Source organism: Tachypleus tridentatus, chromosome 7 (assembly GCF_004210375.1).
Source record: "Tachypleus tridentatus isolate NWPU-2018 chromosome 7, ASM421037v1, whole genome shotgun sequence".
Taxonomy (NCBI): Eukaryota; Metazoa; Arthropoda; class Merostomata; order Xiphosura; family Limulidae; genus Tachypleus; species Tachypleus tridentatus.
The window spans coordinates 61,972,454-61,992,566 of NC_134831.1; the positions used below are offsets into that span (position 1 = coordinate 61,972,454).

General features: G+C 30.1%; 1 protein-coding gene across 6 annotated transcripts in view; it reads right to left on the reverse strand.

Annotated features, from left to right (window-relative positions):
* The window catches only part of LOC143255803 (uncharacterized), a 117,500-nt gene that overhangs the window by 35,458 nt on the left and 61,929 nt on the right, over positions 1-20,113 (reverse strand). For all 6 annotated transcript variants that reach the window (XR_013030850.1, XM_076512043.1, XM_076512046.1 and 3 more), the window contains 5 exons: positions 17,156-17,240; positions 13,109-13,269; positions 9,084-9,281; positions 7,118-7,348; positions 4,175-4,510 (listed from right to left, as the gene is read on the reverse strand). Coding sequence is in view for 5 of the 6 variants with exons in the window: in XM_076512043.1 (XP_076368158.1) it covers positions 4,175-4,510; positions 7,118-7,348; positions 9,084-9,281; positions 13,109-13,269; positions 17,156-17,240 (1,011 nt within the window). In the remaining variant the exon portion in view is untranslated. The remainder of the gene's footprint in view (positions 1-4,174; positions 4,511-7,117; positions 7,349-9,083; positions 9,282-13,108; positions 13,270-17,155; positions 17,241-20,113) is intronic.

Sequence of the window (20,113 nt, forward strand, 5' to 3'; positions counted from 1 at the left end):
CAGTCACTAATATTATAATTCTTATTTAATATTTGATATGATTATGCTAATAAAACAGCTCTTAAAATTTCAAAATTCAATAATTCTTATTTTAAACATCTCTTGTAGTTTTTACTAATTTTTTTAAGATTTCTGAAATTTTAAATCTTTTTTTAATTCTTAAGATGACTATAAAATTTTGGGTACAGCACTACTTCTGGAACAAGTACACTCTTTGTCCACTAATTAACACAGGAACAAAATGAGGGTGGAGCTGTATTGGCAAGCACCAATGCATTTAGGAAACAGACACACAGCACCGAATCACTGGAAAAGTGCTGTAAAACCATGACTTGAAACAGCGTGACATTTATAAACACAGAAAGTCTAGTGTGGAAGTGACAATGGGACCATATATTTATGTGCCAAGGGTATTGCGTTAGATTACATTGAAGTTAGTCAAGAGTAGTCCACCTAGAGAAAAATATCCAGTGCAAATGCCTTGTATAAGATATTGTGATTATAATGTGCAGTCTTCCCAGATAAAAAAAAAACATTCAGAGGAAGGACCTTATATACATAAGACTGAAAAAGAAATACAGGTATGTGTGTGATTGTAAGGGTTTTCATAACCAGCCCATTGTCAACGTACATCTTATAGTTTGTCCACACATGCACAGAGCAGGCCATAGTGCCAAAGATAGCAATAGTGAGTCATACTAAAGCAACAGAGAAAATTGCAATAACTATATATGGGTAGGGCTGAAGAAATATGAATTGTATATGAATAGGCCAAATACAATTTTATTGGGCAAAGAAAATCCAAGAAAAACACCTTAGGACACATTGGATTATGTCAAGTGTTGTCCAACTGGCAAAAACATCCAGTGGAAGCATCATGTAATAAGCTTATGATATCAACATATGTAGTCTTCCTGGGTAAAAACATCCAGTGGAAGTGCCTTGCATAAGATGTAGTACAAATATAATATGAAACATACCTGACCAGGAAACACCTGCCACCAGATTCTCATCCTGAAATATGATACATATCAACTAAAAATATACAGAAAAAGTAACATGTCAACTTACCACAGTTAAAGACAAACAGATACGTGTAGAATTACTACAGGAGAAAGACACAAACAAGCATTGAACAAACATCTAGGCAAAGAATTGGAAAAGATAAGTTACTGTAAGATGAGAGGGGCAAAAACTACAATACCCAGACCAAAGTCTAAAGGTGCACAACTACCTATGGTATATGCAGACAAAGAGAAAGGTTAAATGGAATGGGAAAAGGAAAGTACTATATGTGGAGTGATTCCCTGAGATTAGAAAAGGGACCAGACAAATGCCATGCATGAAGAAGGAGTTTAGTCATGTTGGAAAACTACGTCTGTCTGTGGTTGTTGGAGATGAGAATGGGACAAAGGTAAGAGCATGTTATGACATTCCAGCAATGACCATAACAGAAGAAACCACATCCAAGCAAGCCAATACAGAGCAATGAGCAGAACATGGGAAGGAGTAGTCTGGATGAAGGAAAAGACTCTGAAGAGGAGGCTGATTAGAGGGTAGGCATAAGGGTGAAGACCCCTCCAATCCTGATTCAATTAATTTACTACCAGAACTGAGGGTGTAGAACCTGAGACCAAAATTACAGAATTTTGGGATTTCAGTGATTAGTAAACACATCCATATGCAACATTCCAAGTGGAGAACACACTTACCGAAATAACTGTGGAAGGAGGAAGCACTCTGTGAAAAGAACTAGCTTGGGTCCAGATAAGAGATTGTCCACCAGATTCATAATGCAGATATTTGGATTTTTTCCCTCTTGTTTGGTGATATAGCTAATGACAATGAAATAGTTGGAGTGAACTATAATCACCCACCTCCCACGAGCAGTAGGAAAATGATACACAATAAACTATCAAAGGTTTTTGGATGTTGAAAACAGAGTAGCATCCTCAATAGACCTTTAATTGAAATTCTCTTAAGATTCAAGAAAAGCCCCCCAATGCACTAAAGAAACATTGATAAACAGATGCTACTCCAGATAAAGTGGAGGAATGGAAACCCCACCATGGTTAGTTCCTTGTCAAGCCATCAAGCAAGATCAGGCCTCATCCCAAGTAGAAGGTTAATGGGTATGGTCAAAGGGATCATGGACAAAACTTCATTGGCCAAGAATTGTCCATTGAAGGGAACACACGTGAGCTTGACTAAAGGGAATGAGAGCTTTCAAGAAAGTCCAAGCTCCAAAGGAGAAAGAATCCTTGAACAGTGAGAAAAGGAGAGAGTTGGGGCATTAAACTGCCTACTCCATATACCTGGGCCAAAGTGTAGAATGCTAGTCTGGTCCAATGAAGATGGGAGTTGAAGAAAAACTTCCAGTGAAATATGATAATGAGTGGGGTTAAGAATGAAGTTCTTTAACTGGATGAAAAAAACCCTATCTGATTACCTTCTTAAAAAAATAAGCAGGTGTGACTAACTGATGGGGCATGAAAAGAGATGAGCAAGTATAAGTCTTCCATGAAAGCAAATGTCCAATGACCCAATGAGTGAAAATGATAGAGAAAAAAGTGTACCACTTGACAAAATACATGGAGCTGGAGAAGGACCAAATGGCAGCACCAGAAATTAGAAGATATGACCTTTGTAGATAAACCACAGAAAATTACGTGACACTAAAGCAACTGGAATATGAAGATAAGCATCCATCATCATGATTTGATCATTCAGTCCCAGGGAAAAAAATCTTTGATGTGAGAGGTAGAATTCCTTGGAGAAGTGAGGTGGCCCCAGATAAGAGTTCAACCAGGACAGGTCTATGAAGGATTTCCAATCTTCCATCTTTCAAGGGATAACAATTAGACTGATATAAAACTTCAGTTGATTGAATAACACCCATTTCATAGCCCCTTTGTGCACTAGGTTCTTAAATAAACTAGGCAAGGTGATTGGAAAAGTTACAATTCCAAGGAGGAAAAAAGGAGATCTGGGAAGTGAATGAGGGGGAGCAGAATGGAAGGTAGAAACCTTCAGTCTGAACACACAAAACTGTTGTGAAGTGTAGCCAAAAAGACACATAAACTAAACATAAATAGAGAATGTACACATTACTAACAAACTAATGAAAAAAATTGAGAAATTTGTAAAGTTTACAAGATACATAAAAATAACGAACTTGGAAAACTATGATATTCAATCTAAAACACACAAAAAAAACATGCAACACCTAAAGTGCAAAAGCAGTATACGAAATTAGATGATAAAAGACGTAAATATCAAACTTATAAGTCCACTCAAAGAACCAATAAAACCAAGGAACTGAAAGTAAAATGTACCTAGAAGAACATGAAAATGAAAAGTTAACAATAACAAAATTAACTTAAAGTTAATCCCTGCATTAGATGTGATTAGTAGTAATGAAAAATAAATTTATAAACTGATAAAAACAACGAAAGAAAGTATAAATAAATTTACCAATACACTTACAAAACTGGCCACATTTACAATTACCCCAACAGTAACTATCATGCAAAACCCATTCATATACCAAAAACTTAAAAGAAGTATAATCAAATAATAAACACAAATTTAAACTAAAGTAATTTATTTGATAAAAGAATTATAAAAATCTAACTTACCAAATATTAAACAGACAAAACATGAAAGACCTAAATTATTGCATAAAGAAATCAGGTCAATCTCCACAAGCTCACATAAACTTGAGAGTGAGGAATAAAATAGGTCTCCTGAGAAAAGAACCTGCTGAGTTACATGGAGACACAGTAACAGATGGAAGGTGCAGTATAAAGAAACTTTTACATAGTAGTTATATGTTTCCTGACCAAAAATCATAATGTGCTGTTAGCAAAAAAATTTTAACAATGCTTAGAGAACAGTCCAAGATTGAGATAGCTTTGGGTAAGAGGAGATAAGACTGTTTTAGAACATTAAGTCTATTGTTTTCTTTGAGATAGTACATTCAATCTAAACATTTCTACATTGTATAAAGAACATTATAAATACAGGGACTTGTTTTGTGAATTCAGTTTCTCAGCTTTAAAAAATAATCATTGGAGTGAAATAATTTATTAAAGGAAATGATGTTAAATTAACGGAATTCTTAATTGCATGGATTAAAAAGTAGTACTGACTAACAGTTGCACAAAATACTTACCATCAACCCGAAACAGCTGTTTAAAAGATTTAACTGTATGAAATGGTCTCATCTGTTCAGTCTCACATTCATAGTAACCTTGAGCTCTTAATATATTATCCTCTTGTTTCCAAAGTGGATGTCCACTGAGAACCTCTTTGAATGTCAGTTTTGGATCACTGTTATCAATAAAACTATACCTGTGACCTTTTACAACTATTTCATCAAAATACCATACAATACTGTTTGGAAGAGAATTTTCTGTTTCACACTTCAAGAATGGAATTTGAGTAGAAATATTGCCACTAAGTAAAGATAAAGAGTGATTCAGGACAAGTACTTCTGCCCAGGCTGTGGCTGTTAACAGAAAAACAAAAGATTAGTAAACAGATATTACTGAAAAATTCATTAAACATTTGCATATTTTACTACCACAGTACTTTAAAAATATAGTTACAAAAGCAAAATAAAATTATTTTATGACCATTAAAAGCAAACAAATAAACTTTGAGATCACATGTAAATAATTGGTACCTCAATTAAAAGTCTTCACAAGCACTGCTTAAACTTGTCAAAATATTTCTAAAATATAAAATGTCTTGCAGATAAAAAAAATAATAAAATCTTAACTTTCAGACTGAGTTTTTTTCAAAAGTTTTATACAAAATAAATCAGAATTTATTCTGTGACCTTCAATGCTTGCTTTAAAATATGAAACAAATCAGTGAATCAATAAATTAAAAAAATAAAGTTGAAACTTTGAAAGTGTTTTATCATATCTTTGGTTCAGCAGTTTTAAGGAAGAATTACATCCACATACTGACATGTACTTAAACTAGTTTATTATCTGTAGCAGTTCTACAAACGCAAACGCTGACAGTAAAATGCCTTCAAGAGTTGATAAAAAGTATAAAAAATAGATGGTGTTTTTCTAATGTGTTTTACAAATATGACCTTGAATGACCTCAATGGTTTCAACAGACACACAATATACTATTCCTACTACATAGAATTAGTTCAGACACTTTTACTTCACAATATTAGCTTCATCAATGTTTGCTACTACTGCAGCACACAAATTCATCTATTTCACCATGTTTACTGCTTTACTATTATGGTCACATCTTAACAAAAACTTTTAAGAGTTCGCAAAGAGCTCAGTTTTTGATTGATTATTCTATAGTATACTGTTCCATTTTTTTTCTTTCAGTTTTTTAAATCCTCCAATCATGTAGCTTAAATACTTAAACATGCTTCTATATGAAACATTACGTTTTTTGATTATATTATTTCCATGTATATGACTTTTATGTAACCACTTTTAATATTGCTGTTTATAACTTTGTACTGTTTTTGTTTCTGCAGTTGTTCTAAGTTTAATCTTATGTTAAAATTCTAGAAAAAATACTAACCTCACATGTTGAAATGTTCTTGTACATTCATTCACTTTAGAAGACTAAATTTCTGGTTATAGCAAAACGTTCTGACCTACTTTGAGCTGTAGCCTTTTAAGAAATTATTTTGACCATGTTTAAACTATGAAAACATAATTATATATTAACATACATGGATAATGTTGGAACTTTGCAGGGAATTCATTTCAAGTAACTCAATTAAACAACATTATTGATGAATTAAAACAAATATAAAGTAAAAAAACGTTATTATCTCAACATAACTCAGTAGTTATTACGTAATTATGTAATAATATCATCTCAATAAATTTAGCTAATAGTTATTTTCATTGTGATCAAAAAACAATAATGTATACAAACAGTGCTACTGTTGGGTCAATGGTTCCCATTCATTTTGTTTTTTACTGCAAAATTAGTGTTCTTTGTTATGAATAGTGTATCTGTATTTATGGCAAAGCTATTAAGCTACCTGCTGTCAGTCTTAATTTTGAAATATTGAGCACAAGGCAGGTAGCCAGTCAAAAACACCCTACAATTCATATTAAGAAACTGATCACAACTCTTGTAACACATCCACAACTTAAAGTATGGGAAACATTTTATGATATTGCATGGATTCAGACAAAGCTCACCAGCTTCAAAATTCATAGGTCTACCACAGGACCAGTCGATGCCCCATTCTTGTAGGATTTATAGCTATGATTTGAACATACACAGATACACATTAATATAAATATGTGTGTGTGTGTGTATACACATATATATAATTCTGATATGTTTTGTACCAGTAGTGAATTAGTAATTGATATATTAGTAATTTATACATATGTACAATAAGCATTGTCACTGTCAGTCCTAGTTGTTAACTTTATGTCATAAAGGATAATACCTGTGATAATAGCAAGTAAATGTGTTGGGGATATCTCATCTATTAAACAATATCCAAATGCTGATAAAAAACTAGCCAGGTATCATGGAGTGTTTACAGCCATAATGTCTCAACTTCTACCGCCTTTCACTGTGTGCATTTGTATTTATGTATATATGTATACACATACACAAATATATATATATATATATATACATCACAATTAATAGTTCACTACTTGTAGAAGACAAATCAAAATACTGAATTACTTCAATAACCAGTAAACTACAGTTCACTATTGAAAACAGTTGACTTTTTTAAAAAAAAAACTGGATTATTTAGTTTTAAACCCAAACTAATAAGATCTTGAATGATCAGGTACTCATGTACTCTGTCCAAACTTACATTTTTGTTATATTTCAAGTTCCATGTAGTTTGATACTTTCTTTTTTGTAATTTGTAAACCAATCTTTAAAGAATGCATGTAACTGATTTGTAATTTGTAAACCAATCTTTAAAGAATGCATGTAACTGATTTGTAATTTGTAAACCAATCTTTAAAGAATGCATGTAACTGAAATTGTTTTCTTTCAATATTTTTTATGGGTACACAAAGAGATCATACACTCTCTATCAAACTTCATTTTGTTGTTAACCTTTTCACTCACTCTGTTTACTTGCCTTGTCTATCAGCTTGTCTTTCACAAATATAGCATTTAGTCAATTTGGGATCAGCTAAATCCCAATTTCCTTCTGATTTTTCTTTTCCAAAGTTCAAAGATAATACCCCAGCTGTCTCGCTGAAATCTGTTGTAGATTTCCAGTGGACATATGTAACAGAACTATTTTTTTCATCTTCCCATTTATAAGTCTTGTCTTTCCATGTCAGACCCATCCAGAATTCTTTGGAGTCTAATAAGGCATCACAGAATTAAGGTACAATGTTCCTGAAATTTCTGTTTTAAACTTTAACCATTGTAATTTGAATATTTTATCAAATATGCTTAAAAAGTATCAATACAAGTGAATGAATACTTAAAAAGAATTTAATATAAAGCAAAATCATTTCTAGAAAAATAATATGCTATAGTTGAAGTATGTCTAAAAAGAATGAAGAAATCTATTAATTAAATATTTATGATGTGTACTTCAATGCTTTTATTTTCTCTGTAAACTGGCTGTAAAATATTAGTAGTACATGTAAAATGTTTATAGCTAAGTTTTCCAAACTATTACCTCATGTACAAAAAATAATAATCTGTATATATCATAAGAAATTTGATCCTCATGTTATAATACATTTTGCAAACAAATAATTACTATAAAAATATAGCAAATACTGCTATTTTTCAAGATGTTACATTAAATGAAGGTAGTCAGAGACAGAAAAAAGTACCAATTATAAACTTGTTTTGATACTTCTATAAAAAAAACAATTTTTAATTCAAACACAACATATGATGATAGAAATACACTTGCACTAGAATTCAGTAAATCACAGTCATTATGGTACACAGTATCTTAATATTTTTTTAATATTATAATCATGCATTTTTGATTTAGAAATGTTAAGAAAAATTTCAGACCTCAAGTGTTTTTGTTACATTTTCAAAAATTAACTCATTCTTTCTTCATTCTAAACTTTACAAATATCTTTCATTAGATGTTTGCAACAATATCTGAAAAATCATACAGTATTAAATGTTATTAACAATATTGTAAGTTTTAGACAAAATAAAGAATACTTAGATAATTGTAAGTTACACTTACTATAAATTAAGTACATTAGAATATAAATTACAATTATTTTTTTCTGAAAGAGGTTCAAATCTAGTGAACTGACTTAACAATATCTCACTATAAGAAACAGAACCTGCATAATTACTCAAAATAATTCACCATGTGGAAAAAGAGAAAACAAGATCAACATTTATGTTTTTTTGTCATTTGTGGTAAAGCTGTTTACATTTTCTTGTATACATTTGATAATGTCAGTATAGATGTTTTACTGCAATACTGAAAAACTAATGTTGAATACGCTTTGTTTTAGCTTTCATGTCCTGTTTAAAACAGTATTGCATTTCTTTCAGACTAATTAAAGTTTCCAAGTTTTCATACAATATGAACATAAGAAATCTGATACTTGCACATGTTAACTACAATATAAGGGAATGATTTACAAAAAAACGTCAAGATATTCAAAAATCAGTAAAATGAATCATATAGTCAGAGATCTAATGCAGGATTACTGATTTATATTCCTTATTCTCTATCAAAATCTAAGATTCCTAAGAACCAGATCAGAACACTTTACGTTTTATTGCAACTGTAAAATTACAAATTTCCATTAAATGATCTTATTGAAGTTGTCAAAACAAATTTAGTTTATATTAAAGTGCATTTCAAATATTCTTATCTATGTTCACTGTTCACAGTGTGTCAGTATTAATGAATATACAAACACTTGTTTATAATAATATTTTAATATATAATATAAGTGTAATAAAAATGGAGCATCCTTTCACTTGTATCAAATTACTAATATATATGTTTGTCATTATTTTACTTCTTACTTCTACCAACTACTATAAGAATGTCTTTAAATTACCATTTAGTTTATTTATATAACAACGTTAAATATACTTACTTTTTCTTTTAGTAAAAGACTTTTCTTTAAGATATTTCAAGAAAATCTTGTATTTTAACAAATCTGCCAAAGTCAGTAAACGTCCTCCATTACAGTTTTGTTGTGCCTCATACCAAGTTGCTTTTCTCCAAGACTCGTCAACAAAGAAGCAGGTCTCCCGAAGAAATGATGTTACCCATTTTGAAGGACAAACTGGCACTGAATATATAAAAGTAGGGGTTAGGTAAAAGATAGATATTGGTATTCATGGAGTATATTCTTGAAACTCTTAACATGTAGGTGTGTGTATGTGTATATACATATGTTTGTGTGAGAACGTGTGTATACCTCACAAAATAAACAGGCTATATAAATGTTCAACAATGTTTATTAAAAACCTTTTAAATTCAGTGCAAGAACTGTTATAAAGCTATTAAAGAAGTGCTCACAGAATGAGTTTAGAGGGTTACAACAATATAGCAAGAGTATATACAACACACACACACAGATAAGGTACAGAAATAAATTAAACAGTACAAATAACACTAAATACATAGATCTGTCAGTGTTGAAGCAGACTAACTGAGCTTCAGATTCATGCTAAGATGAAATTAGTCACTGAGGTTGATCAACTTTCTGAAACTTTTTAAACAAAATATTTAGAAATGTAGCATTAATAACATAACATATATAAATCAATAAAACAAAAATGAGATTGTTGATTACAAATCAATGTAAGTAAACCAAAACCAGCAAAAATTAGAAATAATTAAAAATACTAACACAAATTACACAGGTTTTAACAAGATAACAGCGTTCAAGAAAGCTTAGAGATTCAGATGCAAGGGACAGCACCCTGCCATATAATTATATATAATTAGTTTAAAATGTAAGTCAAATGTTGTAATAATAGTCATAAGTTATTTTATAACACTAACTTTATTATTTTACATCTTTAATTGGACACTCAGTGTTTTGTTTTGTAACTTGTTCAGAAATGTTCCATTAAATGGTTTGTGGTTTAATGGAATGCTCCTGAACAAGCTATAAAACAAAACACTGAGTGTCCAATTAAATAACAAAAATAACAAATTTGGCATTATAAAGTCGTTTATTACCATTATTAAAATGTCTTTAACATTCCAATATGTACTACAGAAATTAAATAATAAACCAAATGTTTTGGCTATGTTATATGTTGGTAACGAACAAAATTAAAATCATGATAGTACAAAGTGGAATAGTTTTCTTGTGAATTTCCATTTGTTTTAATACACTATGGTGTTTAGTATGTTGCTGGTATTTACTGTCAATAATTTCCTCTTCAGCTTTTTCTAAACTAGTAATCTGGTGACAGTTTACTTTTTTTGTACTTAAATTAAAATCATTACTTGCAAAACACTATGCCCTGTATGATCAAGTTTAAAGCTTCCACCTTTTAAACTTCATTAGTTTCTAGAACAATTAATACAATATTTACTTTTCACTGATAAACATCTGAAGTATCAAAGCTGAATTAGTAGCATTACTATTTTTATTACATTTTTTATATTTTACAGGATTTTATTTTAATTGGTAATTACTTTAATGTAATCCAGTAGTAAGATACTTTCACCAATCAACTTAACCACGTATACACACACCTTACCTCCTATAATTTAACTCCCTAGTTTGAGTTCAGAGCTGTGCATTAACATAAGTCTAATGATGAGTCAAAAATGTGAAGATAATATAGTGAAATAACTACCATATCCATATCACGTGACAACAGAATTCCAACATAAAATATGACATGAAATAGGAAAGAAAATATTAAATGATAATCAGACAGGTTTGAAAAATGTTACAACAATACAGTATGTGAACATGGATTAAAAAAGGTAGAAAAATGCTGCATAACTTGCTATGATAAATTATTATTAATCTGTAGTGGTAAGTTACAAGCTACACTAATCTTTTTTCATAGCGTATATAATCAACTAATCTTCTTGTAAAATAAAAATCTTCAGAAGCTAGATAAAATAAGAGATTTAAAGATTGTACAAATAATGACCTGAAAAAATGAAGAAACATAATATTCTAAAAATATTAAAAATTTTGGCAATGATTTTCACTGACACTGACAGTTGAACCTTTAAGCAGTTATGATGCCCTGGGACTTATAACTTCATAACAGAGGCAGATATATACAGGGCAGATATATATATATATCTGTACACTAACAAGCAAACTGCACTATTATATTCATTAAACTTTGGTTATCAATACACTACCTTTAAATATGAGTTTAAAAATCTGTTATATGAATATAAATATCCTAAATGTTCTTTAGGTTATAGTGAATCCACCTTAGGTAGTTAACAGTTCATATATAATAACATGCAAATTTAAATCAATGTCATAAATGAATATAATAAAACATTAAAAAAATAGGGGACAGTTTAAAATTCTTGCAAAGGTAAATAATGAATAGAAACTCTGCATAAAAGAGATATGAACCAAAGGTGAATAAAAAGAACAGCATAGCTTGGTTACTACTAATTATTCAAGGATATTCATATTGAGACCAAGATTTATTTTACTACCTGATGAAACAATTTTTCAACAAAACATGTAAATAAAAACTTATTTTTATGTTACTACTAATGCCAGTATTTTTCCAATTAGACATATAATCTTTAGATGAGAATATTTAATATCAATGAAGATTGTGACTGTCAATGTCAAAATGTTGCCATCTGCATTCATCTCTGAAGTGAGACTAATGCTCCTATTACAAGGCAAACCACCTGTGATTGAAACTGTAGTTCAGATTCTGTGTCTAACCCAAAATAAATATATACTTTTTTCAACACTTAATAACTCTGATAGTTTGCCTGTAAAATGCAGTAAAAATATTTAATGCCAGTGTTGCTATGAATAGCATTTTAATCCTTTATTTGATATATAAAAATAAACATGGACTTACAACCATGTTACACAGCATCTGGATGCAAGATAATGATAAGTAAAATTAGTTTGTTTTAGGGATTCCAAATCAGAATTTGCACAGTAATGACTATTATTGAAATCAAACTTTTACAATTCATTGATGATATTAGCACAAGCCATTTTATATATACTACTCTAGTATAATGCTAAAGGTATCTTGTTTTTGGTTTAGGAAAACCACAATGTGTACCTTAACACAGTGACAATACAGCAATCATACCTTCTTCAACAGGTCTTTATTCTTTGGGACACAATGCCCATTTCCACCTTTGTGTGAAAAGGTACACAACAGCACTTACCTCTCATTTTCACAAAATCAGTATTGTTAAAAAGTCTTTATAAATTGAGAAATCACAACAAAAATCAGTAGAAAGTTGTTGCTGTCAATGTTTTGGATGTAATCACTGTAGCATACCTCATTTTCAATCTGAGCATATGAATCCTTGTGTTATGTGAAGTTATCTGTTAGCAAGTTTTCCAGTCATGATCTTTATTCCACATTTTTATCTTAGTTTTACAAGCCTATTATATTTCACCATTGTACATCTTTCAGCAATAAAAACAAGGCAAAACACAAGTATTCCATTTTGACCTTTTATTAGGAATAGAATCTTTGGTAGGTTTAACTAAACTGTTCTGGAGAGTTTGAAAGGGTCAATACACAGTTCTAATGTTCACTTATTTTTTCAGTCTATAAATGAGTTTTGAAAGGCGTAGTTATGCAACTTTTCTGATTGTGACTGTGATTGATGTTACAATACATATAAGCTATAAAATATTTGAAGCCAAAAGAACAAACAATAATCAAATGGTAAATGTAACTGGTATGCACTTAGAAGTAGGTTAAAGTATGGCCACAATTGTATAGACTTCAGTATAAAATAATACTGCTACTAAATTTTAAGAAAAAATAAACAAAAACGAAACACAGAAAAGCAAGTTGTCTATTTTTGCTACAAAACTGTACCAATCCAATCTCTAAAGTAGTTCATAACAACAGGAGATGTCCAATGATTAAAGCAATCAAGAAACGTATATAGAAAATACACACTCACGTGACTTTAGTTCATAGTCTAAAGGTTTGTGGACACAGATGAAGGGCAATTTTTCCTCACAATAATAAGATGCTATCTTTAAATCAGTATTTTGTGCAAAACATTTCTTATCGAAACTAGATCCATACACTTCCCATCTTCCTGAGAGTTTTTCTGTTGTCCTGAGAAACAAAATTTTACAACAAATTGTGTTTGAGATTTTATAATTAAATAGATAAATAAAGAAATATATTATATATAGACACACACATAAATGTATACACAAATGTACTAATTTAATTTAATAAAATTATTATTAATATGTTTTGTTTTTTTTGGGTTTTGAACACAAAGCTTCACAATGGTCTATTTGTGCTTTGTCCACTATAGGGAATCAAATCTCAGATTCTAATTTTGAAAGTCCATAAGCCATTACTAATCTTATTACTTTATCTTGTAATAAAATGCAACTATAACTGAAGAAGTAGAGCACTTAACATGTTAGCTGATTTACTGTTGTCTCAAAACAAGCTTTTGCACCGTTAGAGGTGTCAGTTAGTATCAGTTTTTATCATAGTTAACCCTTAAATGGAAGCCATCATCAATTGGTGTTTTCCTAAAAAAAGGCAGCCATGATCAACTGATGATTTCATGCTTTGCTCTCAGTACAGCTATCATCAATTGATGATACAGGATAAAAACATTAGTTGGCAACCCACACCATACTGATTGTACCCACTCAACACATTACATTTGGGTCATTTTCTCAGTGTAAGTCATGGAGCACAAAAGGAAGGGTGCATCAGCTAAGGGAATGAAGTGAAGACGTTTTTCATCAAAAGACGAAACTGAAGTATTAGCATGTAATAATTTCCAATGAAGAAGAAAACTTTTCAGATTTTTCATCATCATCAGATTCAATTATTTCAAGCTCTGAACATGATTTAGATAGGTAAGGTGTTATGATTTTGATCTATTTATTCATTCTTTTGATAGTAGAAACTCTGGAATCACAGATGAATTTAAAGAATATGATATTTTTTACTACTATATTTGATTAAAGTATAATGAGTCATGTTGTGCAAGATAAAACAGATATTATGAGATTTGTAAATTCTAGAATTCCAAAGAAAATGAAAGTAACACTCCCTCTACTTCATGAAGAAAGAAATGGGAAGATACAACTATTGAAGAAATGTACAATTTTTCTACTCTGGTGATGCTTACACTACATGTAAAAAAAGCACGTGTTAGCTGATTATTGGAAGAATGATGCCCTTATAGGAACTCCAATTTTCTAAAATACATAACTTGAGATTGATTCAGGGAGATTCTCGGATATTTGCACTTTGCAAATAATGAAGTCCTGAATGCAAATGATCAATTATGGAAAGTTCAGGAAGTGTTTACAATGGTGAAGAATAAAGGTAAGGAAACTTTTTCTCCATTTCAAAAAAGTAGTTACTGATGAATCTTTGATTCTTTTCAAGAGTTGCATTGTTTTCAAGCAAGTGCCATAGATTTGGATTTTCTTTTTCCAATTTTTTACGCCTGTGGTGAGTTGCTACCCACAACATTCATGCTGTTTAAAAGTTAATCCTTTTCTTTAAACACATTACACATTTCACGTTATACGTATAGTTAACAAAAATTAATTTAACTGAAGGACAATATTCCTGCACCTACAATACCACTAATGTAGGTTACCAAATAAACCCCTACAAGACTGCAAAAGATAACCAGGAACTCTGACAAATTAGAGGAGCTTTGCATTCCTTGTTTCCCAAGCACTCAGGTTTTTGGTGGAAGTTGGTAGACATTTGCATGTAGAAACTTACTGAATGAAATTTCAGTCTTTTCTCTACTGATCTTTACCATAATCTTGAAGTATAAGAAGCGAGTTGTATTTTAATACAGCATAAGAAAATGATGTGAACTAAATAAACCAGAAAAATATGTGTATTATTTTGCAAAAATTATTGTACGAGTTACTTTTCATGTTTATTTGATAGTTGTTCTTTTTAATAGGCTTTGTCTATTGATTCTGTGTGCTCACTTCACATTTATAGTAAAAATTCAGATAGCATTATGTGGTTACTATATAGTGATGAGCACACTTAAAGAATTAAGATTTCCATAGGAAGTCTTGCCTCTTTAAAGCTTGACAACTCCAAACTGAATTCATAAATACATTAGATTAACAGCTCTTTTATATCTTCAATAAATATAACACCACCAACATTTCCATGTGCACAATAACTTAATTTGTATAATGTTAAAAAACACATTCCACATGTTTTAGTAGACAACATGATTTAACATTTTCACAAGAACAAGATTTTGAGAGATCATCTCTATTCCATTTGACAGTCATAAATTACTAACTATACACAAGGTAAAGCATAATATAACCATCTCATGAAATAGTAGTTTTTATAATGAGACCCTGCTAGGAAAAATGCTGAATTTTTAGCACATGGCCTCAAACAGAATTAGAATATTCAACACCAGAGCTTGAAGGAATGTCAAAATATTTGTCACTACAGAACAGGAGTGTGAGATATGTGGTATTTGAAGATACGAAACATGAGAGTAAGATATGTGGTCTTTTCTATTATATCATGGAATGAATTTTGCGCTTGCTATACTAAATGTAATTTTAGGTTTATTTGTGAGATCGATGAAATTTTATTACTTATATACTTACATTATAGTTTATTATCTCACAGGGAAAATTCAATTTTTGACAGTTATTTAGCATCTTGGGAGTATTTTTGAAGTCTTATATCTGCTACTACTGGATTCAGGGATCTAGTGTGGTAATCAGGTACTAGTATGATATTTTATGTTTCTGGGATGGTAGCTGGAAAGAATGCTGAAGAATGAAAGTGTCACATGCAAAATGCCTGAATAGTCTTCTGTACAAATAAGCAAATTTTACTTTGAATCTCTATATGAACATGAAGACTTTCTGCCTGACACATCACAGACACCTTATGAATTCATTACCAACATGACCAAAATGAAATATTTGTTTGTGAGTACCACAGGGCAGTAATGATTCTGTAACTGTAGTAAAAGTAAACTAGCTTATGATGATTCAGAATCAAGGGCACTTGAGCTTAGTGCAAAACAGCATTTTAGTCAGCAATTCCACTAGCAATCCAATACTGCAAATATGTAAATATCTTTATATTATTTTCTGGTTTTTATCAAGTTTACTTCTGTTTCGTGATTTACCAAATTTTACATTTTATTCAATAACTACGAAAAAAATATTTTAAATCAGGACTTTTTGGTAAACGTTCCTACATTTTTGTGGAAATATTCTGCAAGTAGTTAGTTGGTATTTTTGAAAGAGGTCATAAGCTTGCACTAATTCTGTAGTTTAAACAAAGACTTGCACAGGTTTCTTTACCACTTCTGAGGAATGGTAATGATCTCACTATTGAAAAACATGAGATAAATACATGGTAAAGAAACATGTATAAGTTAGTATGAGTTAGGAGGATTACCTTCTTTGACTGTATTATAAGGTAATCTAGAATTACAGAATATTACAATAGACATTTTCCTCTTTTGTAGAAACAAACTAAAAAGCGATTAATATACACTACTCAAAAGCACAGAGCAACATAAACCAAGAAAATGGCTTACTAACATCAATAAAAAAGATCAAAATATGCAAAACCATATCCTGTTTACACATGCCAATTACAATAATTTTAATAACTTTTAATATGCATGTCTTGGATAACATATACTTTATTACAAGAGAGAAAAATAATTATTAAGAGATTTCTTAACTGCTAATGAAATTTTATAATGAAACATTTACTTTTCAGAGAATATAAGTCCATCTGAAAGTAAAATTTGACTTTTAAAAAATTATAATGGTGTCTTTGTATTAATTTCATTTTTACCGAATAACGACTTGTTTAATTCACTCTTCCTCAGTTTGTCATTTTTTAATAATCCAGTGTTGTGAAAGTTTACTTGATCTTGATATGTATTTTGAACTAAACATGATAATCAAAATATTAAAACTAAACAATACTAAAAACTTACAGGTTCAATGGTTTAGGATGGAAACCAAGATAATGCAGAACGTTGCTAATGTTCTGTATTCCTATCCAAAACGTGTTGAACTTACCTGAAAATAACAAAATTTATTTATAATTTCTCAACTTTTGAAGCAATGTTTAACATACTGAATCAAGTTTGATTCAGTAATTTGATTCCTAACCTAACTGTTGCAACATTTCCTCTTGAGAAGAATAATAGCAAACACAGGTATAAAACTAATCTACTTGATTTGGTTAGATCGAGTGACAATGTGAGAACAACTGCATAAGGGATAAATTAAGCAAGTTTGATGAATATAACTAACCACTGTTAATTTCCTATTGTATAATTAATTTTACCTTACATGTCTTCAAATTGAAAGTATGAAACTGAGAAAAAAATAAAAGTAAAATAAGCTTAAAATATACATATGGAAATGTCCAGTTTGCATATATAATAACACATAAGCACATCACTTTACAGTAGTTCTTGGGTCTTCCAAAATAGAAGCTAATTTTTTCTGAATGAACCAAAACTACTTCTATAATACACATGTTCTCTGTAGCTAACAACTCAAAAAAGGGCACCAAAATGTAGAACTATCTCTCCTTCATGTGACAGTCACAAAGCATCCCTTATATACATGTCAAATAGGATAAAATGTAGCTATCCTACGAATAGGGTATGTATTTATTTCTATGCTACACTGTTAACAGGAAAACAATCTCGTATCTAAAAATTTAATTCTCTATTGATAATTAGTAAATGAGAGAAACAGTTCTGTGAACAGGAGGAAGAAGGCTAAATAGTAATATAGGCATAGAGGGATATTTCTTTGAGAGTGCATTGTATCATAAATAAAATATTCAATGTGGCACCAAATATAATTTTGTAAAAAAATACAATACAGAGTACTAAAATCAACATAATAGTCTTGAAAAAGAACAGGCAAATGTATCAATTCTTGAAAGTAAAAAAACAACAACTGAATAATCAATAATAGCATAACAACTCATAAAGTTTATTATCCAAATAAAAAATACACAGTAAAAGTATGTCCAAAATATTGAGCAAATAGCAATGAGAAATGAGGCACAAAACTAGATTTCATGAAATAACATACTAAATTCAGGGTGTCTGAAAGAGTACACTGGGGAGCATCTAGCTACAAGTGATATTTTCTGTTTGATATTTTGATGCATATGGAGATAAGATATAATGAGATTTTGATTCCAAATTTTAGAAAAGCAAATTTGAAAACACAAGGCAACTGAATTAGTTTAAGATACTAATGAAAATGTGGAAAATTTTGAAAATGATTTCTTAAATAGTACAGATTTATTTATTTGTTACAGAAAAAAAAGGATGATTGCAATAAAAACCAAGTTGGTACAAAAGGTCATCAAAAATAAAATTACAGAAAACCATTATAAATATAGGAAGTTTAAGTTGATAGTAATGATGGAAAATTTGGAGGATTATAGAAGATTGAAAGAATTAATGAAATAAAAATTATGAAATCAAAAAAGATTTAAGAAAAAAGATTGGCTTATAGTGTAAAATATTAGTAGTAAAGATTACATCAAACACATTAAGAGTAAGCAAATTGTTAGGATAGGGCTAAGGTTTTTGAAGGATAATATCTGATGATTCTGGGATAGCCGAGTTTTAAATTCTACTTTTTCTTCAATTTTTAATAATGGATGTTTAAGTAATATTCCTTGTCCTGCAGAGTTGTGAGATAGAAACAAGACTGAAAAAGATGCTCTCAGTAATTCTGAAAAAATTAGTAAGTTTTAAAAAAAATGATAAAGCTTATGGGCCAGATAATATTTACCTAAGGGTTTTGAAAGAGATTAAGGATTTGATATGTGAACCACTTGCCACTATTTTTTAAGTCATTTATATTAAGAATAAAAATACCTCTTTATCTTACTTTATATTTCTTTTACCTAACCTTTAATATGTCCTAAGTGAATATTTGATAGAAATGCTAGATGAAAAAAACAAGAGGACTGTTGTAAGTTGAGCTCAGTCAAACTGGATTAACATCAGGAGTGAGTTATCTCAGGGCTCAGTTTTAAGACTTTTAACTTTTAAATTTATATCAGTGACATAGATGAAGAAATTCTCCATAAATTAGTTTAATTTGCTGATCATAAGATACACACGACTGTTTCAATTTAAGTATAGTGCAAGTGTTAAATTAGTTATTTTTAGAAGCAACAGTTAATTGCAGGTTTGTTTATGAAGCATACAATGTGTAGTTCAATTACTGTGAATTAGTGATCATTGTATTAGTGTAATTATATTAGAGCATTCTAAGTTTCATTATTTAATTAAGCATTATTATTATCTTATAGTGTGTGAAAAGTTCTCGGCCTCTGTTAGGCCATATATAAATATACATCAACATCTAGTTCAAGTAAGTAAGTTAGTAAGACAGAGGCAGATAGATCTACACCACATGTCAGTTAAGTCATAATGAGCATATAATGTCGATTTTTAAAGTAAAATTATCACAGATTGCATTGTAATAACAGAGTAGAGAAATTAATTTGTCTTGTCTATTGGGTTCTAAAGTAATTGAATGAGCCTCTATGGATTTCTGTAGAATAAAAGATAATTTTTAGAGCTTTGGATACAACTGTGGTAATCAACAGCTATAGTGGTGATTTTAAAGTATCACTGATTTTATTGGAACAACATTGTAGAAGAGAATAAGTTGTCACATAAATGTGTGTTCTAAAGTATCTGAACCAATCTATGAAGAAACAAAGAGGCATTTATATAAAACTCTCAATGCAACTGTGATAACCAACAATGTAATGAACATTTGGGTATTACTGTCTGTGAGGAGAATGCTACTGTTCAACAAAAGGATTTGGATGATTTGGTGAGTTGGACAAATAAATGGTAGATGACTTTTAATTATAATAAATTTTAGGTAATGCATGTAAG